The sequence below is a fragment of the Orbicella faveolata genome, unplaced genomic scaffold, assembly GCF_042242905.1.
Source record: "Orbicella faveolata isolate gen_17 unplaced genomic scaffold, um_ofav_v1 contig_34, whole genome shotgun sequence".
In the NCBI taxonomy this organism is placed as follows: Eukaryota; Metazoa; Cnidaria; class Anthozoa; order Scleractinia; family Merulinidae; genus Orbicella; species Orbicella faveolata.
In genome coordinates, this window is record NW_028301563.1 from 33,369,121 (window position 1) to 33,387,513 (window position 18,393).

Sequence of the window (18,393 nt, forward strand, 5' to 3'; positions counted from 1 at the left end):
TTCAGTGTTTGTATGTATCTGAGAAAATCACGAAACGTCTACTTACGGGTTGGTATGCAATGAGATTCGACTATGTTTAATTGTTGTTATCTTAGCTTATTGCACTTTAGTAATGCACTATGTACTCTCGTGGACTACTAAAATGATCACGTTCTTTTTTGCGGATGGAGAGGTCAGGGGGAATTGTTCGAGGGGAGTATAACACAACAGTTTTCTATTTCCTTGTTTCTCGGCAGTTTTATAGTTTGTCAGCTCATTAATAATTCAATTCATGCTCTTAATTAGGCTGTTTTTATTTCTTTGTAGAAGTTCTTTAAATTTGGTAAAAATAAGGGTGCGTGCCATGAGGGCTCGCCTCTTTAATCAGCTTATTTTCCTGTTGTTTTTATACTAACGCATTTTAATACAATTCACTGATACAATTCCTGCTAGAGTAGTTTTATTTAACCCGTGAAACAACATCCAACAATTAGTCAAAAAAGAGCCAAAACTAATTAATGTGGTAAACGAAAACAAGTAAATTAGCATCTAATAGTATCCAATTGTGTAGCAACTATTTCACGGATTAGGTAAAATCACCCTGAGATTGACACCTCTGAAAGATCATGAAACGTTCCAAAATTGATCCTGAATGCACTCAGTATTATTGCGGGCGAAAGAATAACAGACACGTTGTGACAGAACAGTCTTTGAACTAAGAATGCCCATTTATGGATAGTTTTCTGAGAAAATATAAAAATAGTAGTCGCAGTTGCAGGTAACAGTCTCCTGCGAAGTGGTAGAAATACATTATGGAAGACATTACTGATTTTAAAAGCCGGTAATAGAACATACAATTTTTACGCACTGTGAAAGAAAAGAAAGCACCGTCATGCCGTCGACTGTATAGTTTAAGGAGTTGTTGAGCTTACGAGCATAGGTAATTAAAACCCCGATGACAAAGTGAGAAGGAAAATCATTTGCTCGCTGTAACGCGTGTTCAGCTATATGATAAAGCACAGAACTGTACCAGAAGACCTTTGGTTATTATATTTCAGCTGAATTTTGAACTGTTATTGAATGGAAAAATCTAGTCTTCGAGCATTTCCGGGTACGGCAGTACTACTCGAGACATCCTGCTGGGCGAATTTCGAGCAGGCGCCAGTCAAATCTCTATTAAGCACGTTCGTGTTAATTGTTTCTGCGCATCCTTACTGCGCACGCAAATTCACACGCCACGCCATGCATCGATGCGCGTGCTAAGTACCAAAATGAACAATGATAGGGCTGAGATGGTCATTGCTACAGCTTTGCCTGGATTTAATGATCTTGGACGTTCGGTGACCTCTTTCTTTGATGGATCATTTTCTCAACCGAGTTTCTTCGTTTGGCGAAAAAATAAAGAAAAACTATCGATTAGAAGTTGGAATTTTTTGCAACATGCACTATCGAATTCCGTTATTTTTAGCCCTTCGCTTATCTGTGCGGTAGTTTCAAATGCCTCTTGAAGGGTTAAGTTTTGTGAAAACATTGGCAACATTTGGAATTATTAACGCAATAGACCCACAAAATATGACTAAGATCGTTTCCCTCCGTTGACTTACCTTCGATATTTTTCACTATAAACCCCTCTAGACCATACTGAATCACGTGAGCCAATTTTTCTAAATCAGGGTAGTTTTCCACACGCTGAAACGAAGTTGGTGACCCCCAATTTTTTTTGCAATTCTGACAAAAGTAACTCATTATCTGACTGCGGCAAAAATTTAAAAAATCTATGTGAAGAATATAAAAGCGGAAACCGACACAACGTAGGATGATTTTTTTGAAGGTGTACTATATTTCATTTATAAATCATCCCACGTTGTGCCGCGGTTTCTCCTTTTATATTCTTCATTTTATATGTAAAGCCGATTAGATCACTATTGATCCAACGTATACCAGCAGGATCATCGTTCCGGTTGCTTGCTTAAACATTTCATAAACACGTGAAGCGAATTTCGGGAATTTGAATAGTGACCTCTTAATAGGGGGTGACCACTTAACAGAGGGCCGTTTATTAGAAGTTTGACTGTATTTGTATCTCTCTCAGATTTTTTGTAATCCGACCTGCTGCTTTTCTTTTGATTCGCTGTTGCTTGCGCAGCCTGGATCATGCTCGGCCCCGCGCGAGCTCCACGAGTGCTTGCTTTCCCCGACGTAGGTGAATGCACGGTCTTGGGCTTCTTAGATATCTGACCTAATCAGAGTTCTTAGTACCCTAAAAGCTGGCACACAACTTTGCATAGCGCTTACTCACCGTTCAGGATTCAAAAATCAATAAAACGACAACACTGAAGCAGGGTTAAAACGCTAGCAATTACAAACTTTGATATCGCAACCCTTATGAAGGTGGACAGAAGGCACAGAAAATTCAGAAAAGAATAGCAACGGATCGATTACAAAAAATCTTAGAGAATGTCCGTCACCGATCACAACACTGGAAGCAGTATTTTCAGTCACATCTATTTATAGTTATCTGTTTGTATTTTATCTTTAAAATCACCAACAGGGTTTTTTCTTTATGTAGTTAACAATCAGGACAGGGCCGTAACTAGAAACAGGCAAACCGAGGCACTTCCCCCAGTCACTTTTTTTTTCGTTTTTGTTGTTTATAGTCAAAAACACCCTAAATTCCCAGCAAGATAATTAAACCATGGACATTGCTTCAGTCACAACTCATTTCTTGGACACTGCCTCGGTTATAATTTGTTTCTGGTTATGGCCATGCAGGTTGTGGCTCCTGATAACAATTAAATGATTTTGTAAAAGAAAATCATTCAGTTCTATCTGATCCTTTACTCTTTTTTTTTTTTTTCAAAAAAAAAAGTGCTGATATATCTCAAATTATATATTTTTGTTTTTTCTTTCAAATAGCCAAATCTTTAGCTGAAAAAGAAAACGTTCTTGTTGGTGCAATTTCTAATTTCTTCAATAAATCGCGTCAGCAAATAATCATGGTATATGTATTCACAAAACAAGTTCAAGACTTGATTGGAAACTTTGAATACAACTAACATGATTCCCTAAGAGGCAATTCGACATTGGGAATTAATAGTAAAAGTAATGGAAAAAGATTTCTTCCCACCTAGATAACAACGAACACAATCAGAAAACAACGCGTTATTTTCACCCTGTTCTATTTTATTGACACTTGTATTTATTTCCTACGTTAGCACTCTCAAAAGACAATTCATAATTACTACAAACAAAAAAATGCTTACTCTATCATACTTTCTCAATCTACTTGTCTAAACTCCCTTAAACGAGAATAAAATGAGAAATCAAAACCAGCTGGAATCCTGTAACTTGCAACTTATCCTGGTATGATGTTCGCGGAATTTAATCAATTGAAACTCAGCATCAAGATTCTCCTTCTTAAGGGATAATTTCACGGTTCAGCGCATGTACAAGTTATAGCGTGAGTATAAACTACTACCTTGTTCATTTTTTACTGAACCACATGTAGTTCAACAACTACAGACTATGATTTGTAAAAGCAGAATGACTGATACCAAAATTTAACAGAAGATGTCAACGAATTTATCGAGAAAATTTCGAATTTAGTAATGAACATTGAATTTCTTATTCACCACGAAGGATTTAATCTAGACACACACACGTGATCTACTTTTATGCGATTGTTAGATAAACAATATATGTATTAATCAAAACATACGAAAGGAATTCTAATGACAAACATTACTCCTATCGCAGCGTTTTCGTGACTGAGGTGAAAAAAATTTCCAGCAGAAGTCATTAGCTCGGCTAACGTTATAGCTTGTTATAACACGGAGCCATAGAACCATCCTTTAATGTCAATTACCAAAGAAGTAAGCTCAAAGTAAACTGTTTATCTTAGACTGAGAATACGTGACTACTGGATTGTTCTAACATATCATCGGTGATATTGAAATTTTCTGATTATATTGCACTTCTATAATTTACCAACAGTTTGTTTGTACCCTTATATAATTGCAGAGGTTTCATTTTACTGAACACGGTGTGTAAAACTAAGACTTCAAGCTTTGCGATTTCTTCAGGTAGTTTCATAAAAGACTTCGACTTCGTCAGGTCGGAAGTGGTAAGTAGTACCCGCCAGGAATGATTGTGAGAAGGAGGATCCATAGCTGTTGCTAGCTGGCGGGCCGTAGTCGTGTCCAAGGTTTGAGTGTGAGTTGGTGTTTGACGCAGCGTTGTTTGCAATGTAAATATCGTGTCCTCCTCCAAATGTTGGTCCATAGGAAGAGCAGCTGTAGATGGAATAGCTTCTCCGATAACTATACTTTCCTGTTTGATCTAGCTTTAGTGGCTGCCAACCAGGCTTGTTAACCAATGAGAAGAGAAAGGCTGCTGAATCGTAGCGATATCCACAACTGTAACCTAATTTGAAATACACAATGGAAAAAGAAGTCCAACATTAATGATGTTTACTGACACTTAATGACGTATTACAATGTTAATTTCATTAGTTCAGAAAATTTTGCTATTATTCTAAGCTCGGCATAATTTCTTGTAGTGTTAATTATAAGTTCTCTTGTTCCTGTATGTAAAATGTGTCCTAAGTTTTTCATAATTTCAATTCTCTTTTTTTTTTTTTTTAAATGAAGCACTTTATTAATACACCTAAAACACACGTACATTACACTTACATGCACTGTTGAAGTTTTACAATGTTCAATAACTTTTCTCATACATAAAAGAAAAAGAAAACGTGACAGCTAAGTAACTACACAAAACAAGAAAAACATATGATATACAAAATATACAAATACAAAAAATAATAATAATAATAATAATAATAATAATAATTTCAATTCTCGAATGAGCAAGGCCGGTGGGAGACTGGAAACCACTGCCCCGACTACTGACTACATGCGATTTCCATGCGACATTTTATAACTTTCGTAAAAATAGTTTTCTCAGCTTTGCATGCGTGAAACATCATTCTTCAGATCAAAGTCCATTACTTTGTCGTCTGAAATCAGTCATACAGCTTATGATACCCAGTTCTAAAAATGCAAGTTTCTATTCGCCTGTTTATCACGATGTGTTAACCAGAAAATTCTTAGTATCATTGACTTACTTTCCTTTCTCTGGGTAACTCTTTTTCCTGTTCCCTTCCTTTAACGATTCGAAGCGGTTATAGCTGGTTACCGCTTCCTATAAAGGTCTTCCATCCCGCAATTATCTCCCAAAATCGAATGAGTTATGAGACATATAAACCGAGCAAATTATACATCGTGGAAGTAAGGTAAGCCATTTTGTAAAGAATTTTGTAGTTCTTAAATTTCCTAAACCATATTGTAAAATACTCCATTTTAAAAATTCGTTCTAAAATTCTCTGTGACCGCTATTGCGCAATATAATCATCGCTGACCCACAGCTTGAGCTTGGATCGCCTGTGATAAGATGAAATTGATCATAGCACTTACTCCATGACAGACTTGTGTATCCTCCAAAAATATATTTCCCAACACGAATGATTGTGACAGTTGGACCTTTGCCGTCACACTTTGAATGGAAAGTATAGGAAGACCAGCCATTTACAGTTGCCTGGTAACAGCGATTCCAGTAAGAAGATTGGCGAGTCACAGGCTTTAACCATTTATCCAGCCATGTCAAAAAATTCTGGCTGTTTCCCACAATGCTGGAATAGTTAAGACCCGCTGCAAAATTAACATATAAGAACGTTTTTTGGATCCATTTTATACCTAGTGTATTTTTTAATGGGTCATGTTGAAAGTTGGTTTTGTCAAGAAATAATAACACTCTCATCTTCACCAGTTATAAGGTGACCATCTTTACTTTCACCTCAAATGTGACGCTGACCAAAGGTGTATTGTTTGTTCGGAGGCATATTTTAAAGGTGGTCGTTGTATGCCACCGTGCAATATCACGTCCTACATTTTGGCTTGCAGTGATCAATACTCTTAACAGCTGATTTTAAATCCCGAACAGGAAAATATTCGGATAGTATTTGTCAGGAAAACGTAACATCATAACCAATGCTCAGCGCCGACGTCAGAATTCTCAATGGAAAAATTACCGGCAGACAAACTCACGAAATTTGACAGCTTTTATAAATATTAAAATTTTGGAAGATGTTTTTTTATGGTTCAGTTTCACATAGGCTCTTTTCGCTCCACCCCAAACCCCCAAACCCCTTTACCTGAATAGGTTAATGTTAATGTCAAAGCGTGTTTGTAGTAGCGAGGAGGTAACAAACAACATTACTGAGTCGTGTCCTCTTTTTATTGCAGCTGTAACAGTCCTTGCAGTTTGGCAAACTTATCCGAGATGGAAAGGAGAAATCTGATTGGCTCCCTGAGCGGTCCGAGTTTTGTAATATTAGCAGCTGAGATCCACCATCAATGAATTAGTTTTGGCGAATTGTTTTTCTTCAAACCATCTCACGAAAAGAGTAGGTTGTAACTAAGATGAAATCTCAGGGTTTTTTGTTCGTTTTTTGACATCATAGTTGGGGGACAATTTTAGCTTAACTCTAACCGCTACTACCAGAATTGACGTACAATCAACGTGAAATACTCACCTGCCGCGGTGTACCTACAAGTTTTGCCGTCTCCTGATAAAGGATGGTTACATGTACATGTGTATGATCCTACAGTGTTTGTACATGAAGCTGAACGGTGGCAGTCGTGTACACCGCTGACACACTCATCGATATCTGTGGGTAATAAGGAACAGGGTAAAACATAAATTGTTGTTTCCTTGTTCACCAAAAAGTGCTTTATGTTCTGAAGTAAGGCGTTTTCGTGGTATTGATATAAATAGTACTTTATCGTAAATTTGATAGTACGTGTCGTAATTGGAGGTTCACGATGTTTATTAATAAAACCTCTCAAGGGAAATAGTTCTGGTTGTAGAGCGTTGTCATGGCAGCCATATTGCTATTCCTGGTCAGAGGAATATGTTTGCATATCAAAAGAACCCGTTTTCCAAAGGAAGGTGAGAAGTTTTATTGTTTGGGAACCGTGACTTCCATGAGCCGTGTTGGTTCTCAGTTAGTTATCTTTATGAAAATTCCTAAAAGGGCGTCATTTCTTAAGATGCGAGATCTCTAAATTTTAAACAGCATATTGACCAGTAATTAAATGTACAAATAGACAAAACTGATTGCTAATTGTTCACACCTTAGATGTTGCCCGTGAATAGAACCAAAACACATGTAAATATCCCCCTTTTCATGTTTTGCATCCAAAAACCAGACCAAAAAAAACATAAGTATATTTTACATGCTATAAATTTGTAAGGCGAATAGCCTTTTCAACCAATACCTTTTGTAGTTCTTGTTAACTGTAAAAATAACTTACCAGTGCAATTTTTGCCATCGCCTGAGTATCCAGCTTTGCACGCACAAGTGTAAGATCCACGAGTATTGTTACAAGCAGCATTCATATTACAGCTATGAGAGTTTGAAGAGCACTCGTCTACGTCTGAAACAGGATTAAAGGAGTAAATAAATAAACGTTGAGCTGTCGTTAGTCTAACCATCTCAACTAAGAAGCATACAGCTTGAGAACAGTCCGTCAAAATTTTACGGTAAGTAGTCAGTACCTTTCAATGAAAAGTAAATTTATTTTACTTTCCACAATATCTAACTAATTCTCACCTGCTTTGGGATGATTTATATTACCCCGGTTCTAAGCCATTAGCGCCGGCTTCGAAATTGTTAAAAAAAGGTTGAACTTTTCTCTATTGTTATTCTCATTGCACAAGAGCTGCTGATTACAGTTTTTTTAAGCCCATCAAAGGAGGAAAAAATTCATAGTTGTTGAAAATGAAGTGAGATTGCTCAGTACATTCAGCATCAATATCAAATGTATTGCTGCTTAGGCGTTGTTTGTTTGATGGTTGGTAGATTTCTTACCATTGCAAGTTTTTCCGTCTCCGGTATATCCAGCTCTACACTTACAGGAATATGAGCCCACGGTATTCGCACAATCTGCATTTCCGTCACAATTATGAGTGTTGGTGTAGCATTCCTCCAGATCTGAAAAAATAAAATTTGGAAAAACCATGAAATAGTCATCAAATGAACGAATAATGTTTACAGTACTAGTTTGTAACAAACTATTTTGAAAATTAACCAAGGAACCTTTTTGAGCGCGCAAGATTATTCCTGGCTACATTTTGGGGAGTCAAATCTTTTTTTTTTTAGTACATTTACAGAATGTAAATTAACCACATTAAACAAGAGATTTAACACCTGTAAAACAAGTAAAGTTGAAGCAGTTATCACATGGTACGTCATTCCAAGTGTATCCATGCCTCACGCCAAGAGTGTGCACACAGTCTTCGTTGTTCCAGTTGTTTGGTTGCTTTGGAGCCCAGAACCTAAAACCGCTAATTTCTTTGTTTGTCCACACAAAAGAGCCTTCAACACTGCGGTCATTCAGCCCTATCCATGATCTAGCGCCAGAATGACGGTGTTGAATAAATACGTTTTCCTCCTGGTTGTGCACTGTCACCAGATCAGAGTTCATCTCAGAACAGTTGGACTCAGCAGTCAACCATGTGGCGCATGCGGGGCTCGAAAAGTAGCAATAACCACCAAAGTAAGTCCATCCTGGCTGACAAATGTCTGTAGATGTAAACAAAAATAAATCCTTAAGAAGTGAAAAAAAGCATTAAGAATGTCTTGAGTGTTTTTAAAGGAAATAGTTGCTTGTCAAGCCTTCACATGTTTTGGCATTGTACTCCTGCATGACTAAAATATTGGACGTCGTTTGTTATGAAATTAACTTCTGACCATAAAAATAAAAGACCCTGCTCAAATCTTATTTTTAACAATATAAGACACAGAGGTTACTAAAACATGAATACTAACTGAGCTAAACTACTGATCTTGAGAATAATAAAATTAACGTTCAATTACTTTTGTCCGTACCTGACAGGACAGTGTATGAGATAGACAGTGGATCATACTTTGTCCCGTACAACTCTTTTAAACAAACTCGGACACCGGTCTTATTGATGTACTGCAAGAAAAGAACCAAAATAATCAGTGGTCTCCTAAACTGAAGTCGAAAACTGAAATAATTTCCACAACATTAACGGTGATATTCTGAATACTATTTAATTTCGTGGGTTTTCATTCTAGTAAGACATATCAATATCATCTTATTTGCCCCTAGTAGATATCCCTCAAAATTCTGTACAGCAGGAAATGTTTTTATCGATTATAACTTCCGCCATCTTGGAGACGCCATTTTGGATTTTAAGATTTTCTCGCGATTTAAGACAATGCAAATTAAAACAATATGATAATGGATGTAAAAAGGTACAATATTAATTTTGCATTGTTGTTTAAGAAAATTGGAAGAAACGAACAACTTTTGTCAAATAGACGAGATTTGGTTCGACCGGCGTGTCAAAAATGAAAATGCTATGGATATGCCTAAAGACGTGAGGAAACAGAATTACCTCCACCCAAGCAGTTATTCCATTGTGTACTGGTTGTTGATTTCCACCGCTAGATGAATGGTTCGCGGAAACAAATACATTCGGTGTGTTGTTGTACTTTTCAGTGAAGCGGATATCCTAAAGAAAAACTCTCATTAAGCGGGCTGTTATCTAACTTTGATTCTGCTCGCAAACGAAATAATAACCTACAGTATAGTTTTAATTTACATTTTTTTTTTCTGTAGGATCTGTACACTAACTCTTGAAACTTTTAAAAAAAGTAGTTCTAGGCCACCTCTCTAATAAGAAGAAAGAGATACCAACCTTACAAAAGGCATTGTTGTAATCTGCAGGTGGATGTTGGGCGTTAGCAAAATAGACTGAACTGTGTTCAGTAAAAAGAGGCTTGTGGAGAGAAGAAAACGCCAACCATTTCTAAAAGAGAGAAAAATAAATAAACATTAACAAGGAAATTAAGATAGAAATAGTATTTTTTTTTTCACAAAATTAATCGAGAAAACTATTCAGTAAACGTTTGAATCCAGATTCTGTTTTCTCTAAATATGTAAGCATGCATGGTAACTTACATTAGAAACTAAGTTCGCAGTCCATAAGACCAGGTTCTGGAGATAAACTAACTTTTAATAAGCTATAGTAAGTGATAAAGATCTCTCAGTTTCTCGTGGCTGGTGAGTAAACGAAGGTGTACACACTTACAGTGTAAACATCGTCGTGAGATCCTGCGTAGTTCTGCAGCTCTCTCAAACAAACTTTAAACGAGGATTGCGTGACGTCTTCAATCCACACACTCGCAGCGTCACGCTTGAGTCCTGCACGATAGTGCGCAGCGGTTACAAACACTGAGGGTATCACTGAAAACTTTCCCTGCATAGAAAACAAACAAACAAACAAACAAACACAGGTTGTTACCATTGACGTTCATCTTACTGATGTTGTTGTTGTTGCTGTTGTCCTAGTGCTGTTTAACAGTAACGAGAGTTTGGAAATCTAGTGCGGATTGATGCTCTAATGGCTAAATGCAAAGCGACATTTTAGGTCCATTAGTCCAAATAAAATCATATTATTTTGAGCTGAATCCGACCACTATATGCTATTCAACACTACTCTTCGTGAACTTGAGTTGTAAAATGAAACAAAAAGTACCTACCGATGGAAAATTGACAGATTTACAAGTCGTTCCAGTCCACCATTGTGATATCCGCACTTCCCCGGCAACACCACCCACTGGAGCCCCTTGGTACGCCATCCAATCAACTGTTACATTAGCTTTTGATTTCCGCTCATTGTAGCCTGCCGCCATCACACACGCAGTGAATCGATCATAACTGACATTTTCGACCCACGACACAGCGGCATCATGTACATATGACTTGTCACTGGTGTCAATATGATTGACAGTGATCTGGACTTCAAGTGGTTTGTCAGGATAAAACACATATTGCTTGAGGCGAATTACTTCACAATGAGAATATCCCAGTGAAGGAATGTGTGGCATGTGACGGCGACCTCGCTGGAAAGGAAATCCTTTAAAAAATAACAGTGTAAAACACTAATCAGCACAAGCGATTTAAACTTCTCACGTTTTCTCATCGTAACCATCACCATCTTCTTCGACATCTTCAGAAAATTCTGCCTAAAACAATTTCTAACCTTCACAACTACCAGGGTGTTGCACAGAGAAATTCAGTCGCTGAATGCACATTTCCTGTCGAAACAAACACTCATTGTCGTATGTTGTGCCATTTGATGAGCAGACTGGTTCCTGGTACGATGGACAACTGTCAACAGCAACGCAGCGAGCATCATTTGGTCCAAACGCTTTACACAGGCAGTGATAATGACATGTCACGTCGATGCAAGGATCCAAGTCTGGCAAGACACAAACAATTGTCAGTAAACGATTTGATATTCTAGTACAAACTTGCTTGATAGTTATTCCACTTCTGCCTTCTCAGTGTGGGCTCGCAAGCTTTTTTAAAGATTATTGCACTGAACAACATCCCAGAGGAGAAAAGGGGGTACCGGAAAGAGAATGTTGAATATACCAAGTGAGTTTTGAATATCCAAATGAAATCTTTTTGCCTACCTCCAGTGACCATGTAGTCGACAGTGATAACATCTTTATTGTTGGCGTCGCTGTTGTAATTCTTCACACACACTTGTGCATCAGTTGTAGATGTATGCTGAATAAAACCAAAGATGAATTAAACCCGGCCTAATTCAAGTTGCTATACAGCCCGAATAGTTTTAAAGAACTCGTGTAAACGAAAGTTACGGTGAAACTAAAACTTACTGAAATCGCTTTGAAACGGCCCCAAAACAGCATAGAAACACAAGTAACAAACGGAAGAGTTAAAGTAATTATTTTTTTATTGAATTTTGTTTCCATGTCTCGAGCTGTTATATGCGATTGTTACATTCCCATACAAACTGTTATAATTACGTTGTTGCGCAATGTCATCTAATATTTACGGGTCTCGAGGAACTTGGGATATTTGTGCCATTACCTGATGAGAGTTTGCTAAACTCACACAAAGGTCACAACAGGTATTCCTTACCTCAACCCAAGCGGTGACAGCGTTACAACGTGACCTAGAGAGATTTGCATTGTTGTTGTTGTCAGTGCGTTTGGGCGTCACTAACACAACGGGACGAGCATAAAATGGTTTTGTGAAGTTCACTGTCTGCAATGTGAAAGAAAAAAATATCTTTATATCGATTGTATTTCCACGAGTCTCTTTTAGAGGTAACCCGGGTTGATAAATAATCCGTATTGGTATTTATAATGCGCTGATTCCAATGTTTAGATTCCAAATCCGAGCAGCTTTGATTTGAACAAGAGGAAAAGTATGTTTGATCAATTGGTCACCGAAGATGAAATTGGGTCTCAGAAACTATTTATGACAGATTTTGTGGGCCCACAGGTCAAATAGTTCCCCGTTTAACAGTCAATTTTAACTTCCTCCATTGTTATGAAAGCATTGCTGTTGTTCAGTTGCCCTTTTGATGCCCTATTATAAAGAGGATTTAGATAAGAAACAATAATGCCGCGGGCCGGCAATAATTATTCTTACTTGACAGAAAGCGTAGTTATCCTGATCAGATGGTGAGTTTGTATTGGTAAACACGAGACTGTCGGTTATGGTAAAATTGTCAACACTCAGATTTGTGAACGCCATCCAATTCTGCAGAAGAAATAAAAGATATTGTGGTTGAGACCTGTCAATTATTAAAGAAATAAAAACATGCACAATTAGGGACTGTTTTAACCAACGTACAAGAGTACATGAAATTATCGGCAAGATACGCAAACCCGGTAAGATGTTGATAATTAGCCTTTTTTCAGGAAAAAAAATCTGTAAACGAAGCAACTCTCCTTGTGTATGCATTCAGCTGCTTCCAGTCAACGGTTTCTACCACATGGTTTCTACAAGTAGCTTGAGGTTTATTAAAGAGTTAACAAAAACATATTTTCTTTGTATTGTTTTCTTTTGAAAGCCAACGATTGATGTTTTATACTGGTACACAAAAAAGACTCATCTGGAACAGCTTGAAATGGACAATGATCAGGCACGTCACATGGTAAGTTGACCTCTGATATATTTGGAACATCGTAACGCATGTAAATATTTCAGATTACTGCTCTTTAGTCAGGGGTCATCATGATTTTCATTCAACTTTGATGAAATGCAATTCTTTGGCAGAGCGTAGTTGATTAGAGTGACGACTGACAGAAAACGAAACTGAGATTTACTCACTATCTTTATGCCTTTATGAGGTCCATCGAAAATCTTTGCTTCTCTGAGACAAATTTTGAAATTGTCCACGCGCAACTCCTCCACCCACACGGCCATGGCATCTTGAGGTCTCTTGGGAACTTGGTGACTAGCAGTTACAAATATGGTTGGAGGAGTCGAAAACCGCTGAAATGAAATAATGAGAGAAGTTAAGATTAGTAAATTAAGCGAGTGAGTGGGTGAATGACCGAATGAACAGATCAGGGAAAAGTAAATGAACGATAATGAGAGAATGCGTGAATGCTTGCTTGAGTGTCAAATGTTCTTCCACTTTAGGGACACCATGAGATTCCAACAGATCTTTGAAAAACTGATTGAACATTTGGGATGGTAAAAATACAAAATGACTCAAATAACAAATTAATAATTAATATTCAAAACTGAGTCAAGCAGCACGTTTCAGGTAGCTAAAAGTGTAAATATTTTCTCAACAAGAGCCGCCAAAGATATTTTAATAACAGAAAAAATACACCTCAATCCAATAGCCATTAATCAGCTTATTATTAATTGTTTTTAATCTTTTGCATCAGGAATATTCGCGTTGATGAAGAAAAATGATCTTTTTAGTTAGTCTCAGTTGATAAACGCTTCTAATATTCTACAAAATTTCAACATAGTGACAGTTAACTCATATTTTTCGATTGCATTGAAACAGTTTTCTATAGAGGCTTAGCCTCAAGTTGCTTGGCAACTTTTTAATTACAAGGCAATTGTTCCACTTGGGGCAACTTCTCACTAAGAGAGGCAACTTTTTAGTCTTTTTTCTGCAGTTAAATTGTGAAATATTCCGCATATCAATATTTATCCTCTGACGCTATATATCTCCAATACTTTATGCTGAGCAATCACGCCAAATTACAGTGGTCAGTAGTTGCGCAAGTCGCGTTTCAACATAGCAGATGATTGACAATTTTCAGTAAAGGAAAATTCATTACCTAACTCCGCGTGACTTGCACGTTAAATTTCACGCGAAAACCCGATATTGCACAAATCGCGAAGTGAAGCCAGAAAGCGAACCTAGCGGAAAACACTTTTCAACAACTTTGAGCAAACATTTTTAAGTATAGAATAATTTTACACTCAAATTCAAATTTAAATACAAGCTGAATTTTCGATGTTCGTGTCTGAACAACGCGCGAGTTAAGAATACTGAAAAAGTCCAATTCTATTTCCCTCAGCAAAAAAGCTTACCGAAAACTGACGATATACCATATTGCAAGTTGATGGAAATATTTACTGGGGAGTTGTCAAACGATGCCCGATCAGTAAACAGTCAACCGAGAGCTGTCGCCGTAAATCACAAGTGATGACTGCTGGTGGCGAAGTAGGCCCGCTGTTAATTTTGCGTGGAGCCGAAGGCGCCTCAAGTGTTAAACAGAAGCACTAAATGCAAACCCAGCCAGCTTGTTTGACATCCTTCGTCGTTTTTCCAGAGGCTGTAACTTGCAGTTGAATCTGGGTTAGCGTGACCTGTCAGCTCCGAGATTTTGAGCGGATGAAAGTCGTCGTGTAGGCTTTGAATACGACTGTTGTACCGCCGCTTGAGTTTGTAAATTTGCCATCCAAGGACGCGGTTGAGGCGATTTGCAAGTGTATTTCGGTCGACTTGAACCATTTTATACAAGATATTTGATGTTGGTTTCTTTACTGGAGTGAGGAAAAAATTGGCAAGATAATTGAGACTCTTAGGAGATGGACTACATACTCAAAATGAATGCTGTACTGTAGCTGTGTTTTCTTTGTGTTTGGTGGGGGTAATGCTCTCTTTGAGAACTGCCATTTCGTCTTCTGTGTATGTCACAATTAATTGACACTGGAGCTTCTTCGGCTGCTGAACTCTGCCTTGCGGCTTTCTCCTGGTTCGCTTCGGCCATTTTCTTGTCCAAGTTATGATTTTGTCGTTTTCAGGTAGTCGCTAGCGTAATCAGCTTTTTCTATCTCTCTGAAAAGTTGTACTTTAGTTCAAAGCAGAGCAAAACTTCATTTCCATTTTGAAAAAGCCTTGTGCTTGTTTTTGGCTTTGTGAAACATGATTAAAAGGTCACTGTTAACGTTTTTTTGTTGTTTCGGTGCAATATCACGCAAGGCCTCGCTTTCAAGAGTCGCAATTCCACGCTAAGCACCTCGCCTGGGTAACCAATCAGAGTGCGAGATTTCTCTGAGCTCTGCGCTTCTTAAGCAGTTTTAAACCGGCGCTTTTGATGCTGAAAACAATCTTTAAGGACAACTCTTTTCAGTGCTATTTCCCTTCTAAAATATTGACAACTTTTTTTACCAATTTTTCAAACAAAAAAACTGGTTAACTGTAAGGAAGCTTTTTCCTATTGATTGGCAACTTTTGGCTTTTATTTAATTATTTATCTTTTTGCAATTTTTAGGAAATTCTGAGTGCGTGGCCAGGCCTAATTCTTCGATCTTCAATTTTTACACACCATTTCTTCATCTTTTGTTATACACATAAGATTACTTTGTATAGTGCAATCATTTTTGGGGGCTAACTGACCGTCTTAATGTGTCTTGTGTAACTGATTTGCTTCTTTCTAGTCCACATCCACAATCACGGTTCCCTTTTTCATAAACGCTTTATATATCTCTTTGCCCTCTATCAGTATCACTTAACAAAACAAATTCTAACCTGCTGGAAATCGATCCTCTTGCATTCCGTTCCAGTTGTCCAAGAGTTTAAGGATGTGGTGCCAATTTGAGATCCATGTGGTTTCGTTTCAAACGCAAGATAGTTTACCTCAATGGACTTATTTGAACCGTTAGCAAATTCTAGAACACAGACAGTAAATTCACTCGCTTTAACATCTTCTACCCAGACTGCAGCGCCGTTCCGAGGGATTTGGCTCTTCACGGTATGGCCAACTGAGGCGAGAACCGTTACTTGCTGTCGGCCGTAAAGTGGCGTTTGGAAGTAAATCTTCTTACAACCGAACAGCCCTGGTGAGCTTGTTGTTACGTTTTCTTTTCCGGCCTTGAATCCGAGTGCTATAAAGGAATAAATAAGACTTTTTTCTTCAAAATTATCGCACTTACAAAGTTTTAACTGAATGCACGGCCGATATCCTAGGAATGGACATGTTAGTTGCTTTAGGAAGAGATTTAATTCTCAATTTCCTTGATCTGTGCGCCCCTCCCCCAACTTTCAGCTCACTTCTTGTCTGATCAACAAGACGTAAAAACGCCTGCGCTTGCCGCGAAAAGTTGAATTAAGGTTTACAGTCACAAAATGTAAAGAGTCGACCAATACCTTCAGTGGCTGGAGTGCCCACGCAAATCAACAAGAAAATGAGAAAGAAGTGCATCGCGTATTGGTGCTCAGACGACATCTTGCTCCGACTGAAAGGGAACTCCACTCTGGCGCACATTATGATAATCACAAGGGCAATGCGTGACTGGAATGTACCTGTTAGGACATGTCGAATTATACGATATTAACAAATTGTAAACAGCACGTTCGCAAAAATGAGTTTTCTTGGGGGTGACGCATATAAGTGACGAGGTGGAGGATGTCAGGCAGAAGGAAAATGAACAGTGTAAAAAAATATGGCGAACTCCTAAGAAATTGACGTGACTTCTCCTATCCGACAATTGTATCTTATTTCCATTAAAAGAAAATACAAGAATTGTTAGAAATAACACTGAACTGACCATTATCGGAGTTGCTTTGTGAATGAAAACTACCGACCCCACCCCATTTCCCCTCTCCCCAGTTCCTCGCGGTGCCCCCGTATTCTCCACAAGAAACCAAAATTAAGTTAATCAAGTTGTCAGTTTGAACTTTACACATTTCAATTCTGATCGATTATTGTTCTTTTTTCGCTTTTTGAATTTATACTGCTTTACAGTACATTTTCAGTTCATTTTAATTTTGAATTGATTTTCATGCCAGTAAATTTCAACCTAGTTATAAAGGAGATTATGTCGTATTTTAGTTTATCTTTTCAAAGAGGAAAACTCGTAAAGTGACCAGAGATTTGAAAATTAGGAAGGCGTTCTCTTTGATGATTTTCCTCTATAGATGATAGAATCATCTGAAAAGTTTCGCAAGTTATTTTCGTCAGAGTCGTCATTTATTTTGCGGTGTTAAGTCTTCCTGCTCTTAGACCTTCTTAAGTTCTTCGGTTGTTCTTAAGTATTGTTTCAAGACACAGGTCATTACATTAGGAGATGGATTTTAATTGATTGATGTATTTTTTGGCTAATTTGATCATTTGCCAGTTTGTTCATTTGATGTGTGTTTTACTTCCTTTTGAATAGTGTCGTTTCTTTTAATCAGGCTCGCAGCTGATGGCGGAATTTGCCATTGCCTTCCTCAACGCATTTTGTTCTTGTATTTCTTGAAAGCTTTCTGTGTAAAATCTAGTTTCAACTCTGCTAGAAACTGCGTGAATTTAACTTGGTATACATGCATTCCAACTTTCCGTAAGTGGTGCCTTCAGTGGGGCCACCAAACAATTGAGCTGTGACGAGAGCTGTCAGCTTATACAAGGTTAAAGATTCAGTGTTTGTATCCATCTGAGAAAATCAGGAAGCGTCCACTTACGAGTTGGTATGCAATGAGATTCGACTGTGTTTAGTTGTTGTTATCTTAGCTTATTGCACTTTAGTAATGCACTATGTACTCACGTGGACTACTAAAATGATCACGTGCTTTTTGCGGATGGAGAGGTTAGGGGGAAGTGTTCGAGGGGAGTATAACAGAACAGTTTTCTATTTCCTTGTTTCTCGGCAGTTTTATAGTTTGTCAGCTCATGAATAATTCAATGTATGCGCTAAGTTAAGCCGTTTTTCGTTCTTTGTAGAAGCACTTTAAATTTGGTGAAATTAAGGGTGCGTGCCATGAGGGCTAGCCTCTTTAATCAGCTTATTTTCCTGTTGTTTTTATACTAACGCATTTTAATACAATTCACTGATATAATTCCTGCTAGAGTGATTTTATTTAACCAGTGAAACGACATCCAACAATTAGTCAAAAAGAGCCAAAACTAATTAATGTAGTAAACGAAAATAAGTAAAGTGGCATCTAATAGTATCCAATTGTGTAGCAATTATTTCACGGGTTAAGTGAAATCACTCTGAGATTGACACCCTTGAAAGATCATGAAACATTCCAAACTTGATACTG

General features: G+C 37.7%; 1 protein-coding gene and 1 long non-coding RNA gene across 2 annotated transcripts; one reads left to right on the forward strand and one right to left on the reverse strand.

Moving 5' to 3' along the window:
* Positions 1-3,903: 3,903 nt before the first annotated feature.
* Positions 3,904-16,630, reverse strand: LOC149105883 (uncharacterized). The gene is made up of 18 exons (XM_089271650.1): positions 16,516-16,630; positions 15,898-16,253; positions 13,224-13,388; positions 12,540-12,650; positions 12,024-12,149; positions 11,552-11,648; positions 11,116-11,334; positions 10,613-10,989; positions 10,162-10,329; positions 9,769-9,879; positions 9,466-9,582; positions 8,930-9,020; positions 8,249-8,623; positions 7,910-8,032; positions 7,353-7,475; positions 6,572-6,706; positions 5,454-5,687; positions 3,904-4,401 (listed from the first exon to the last, which is right to left on the reverse strand). The coding sequence occupies exons 1-18, from the start codon at positions 16,592-16,594 to the stop codon at positions 4,058-4,060; spliced, it is 3,351 nt and encodes a 1,116-aa protein (XP_089127776.1). The 5' UTR covers positions 16,595-16,630; the 3' UTR covers positions 3,904-4,057.
* On the forward strand, positions 12,644-15,311 carry LOC149105884 (uncharacterized). The gene is made up of 2 exons (XR_016201563.1): positions 12,644-13,047; positions 14,441-15,311. It is a non-coding gene; the product is annotated as an uncharacterized LOC149105884 (long non-coding RNA).
* Positions 16,631-18,393: the final 1,763 nt, after the last annotated feature.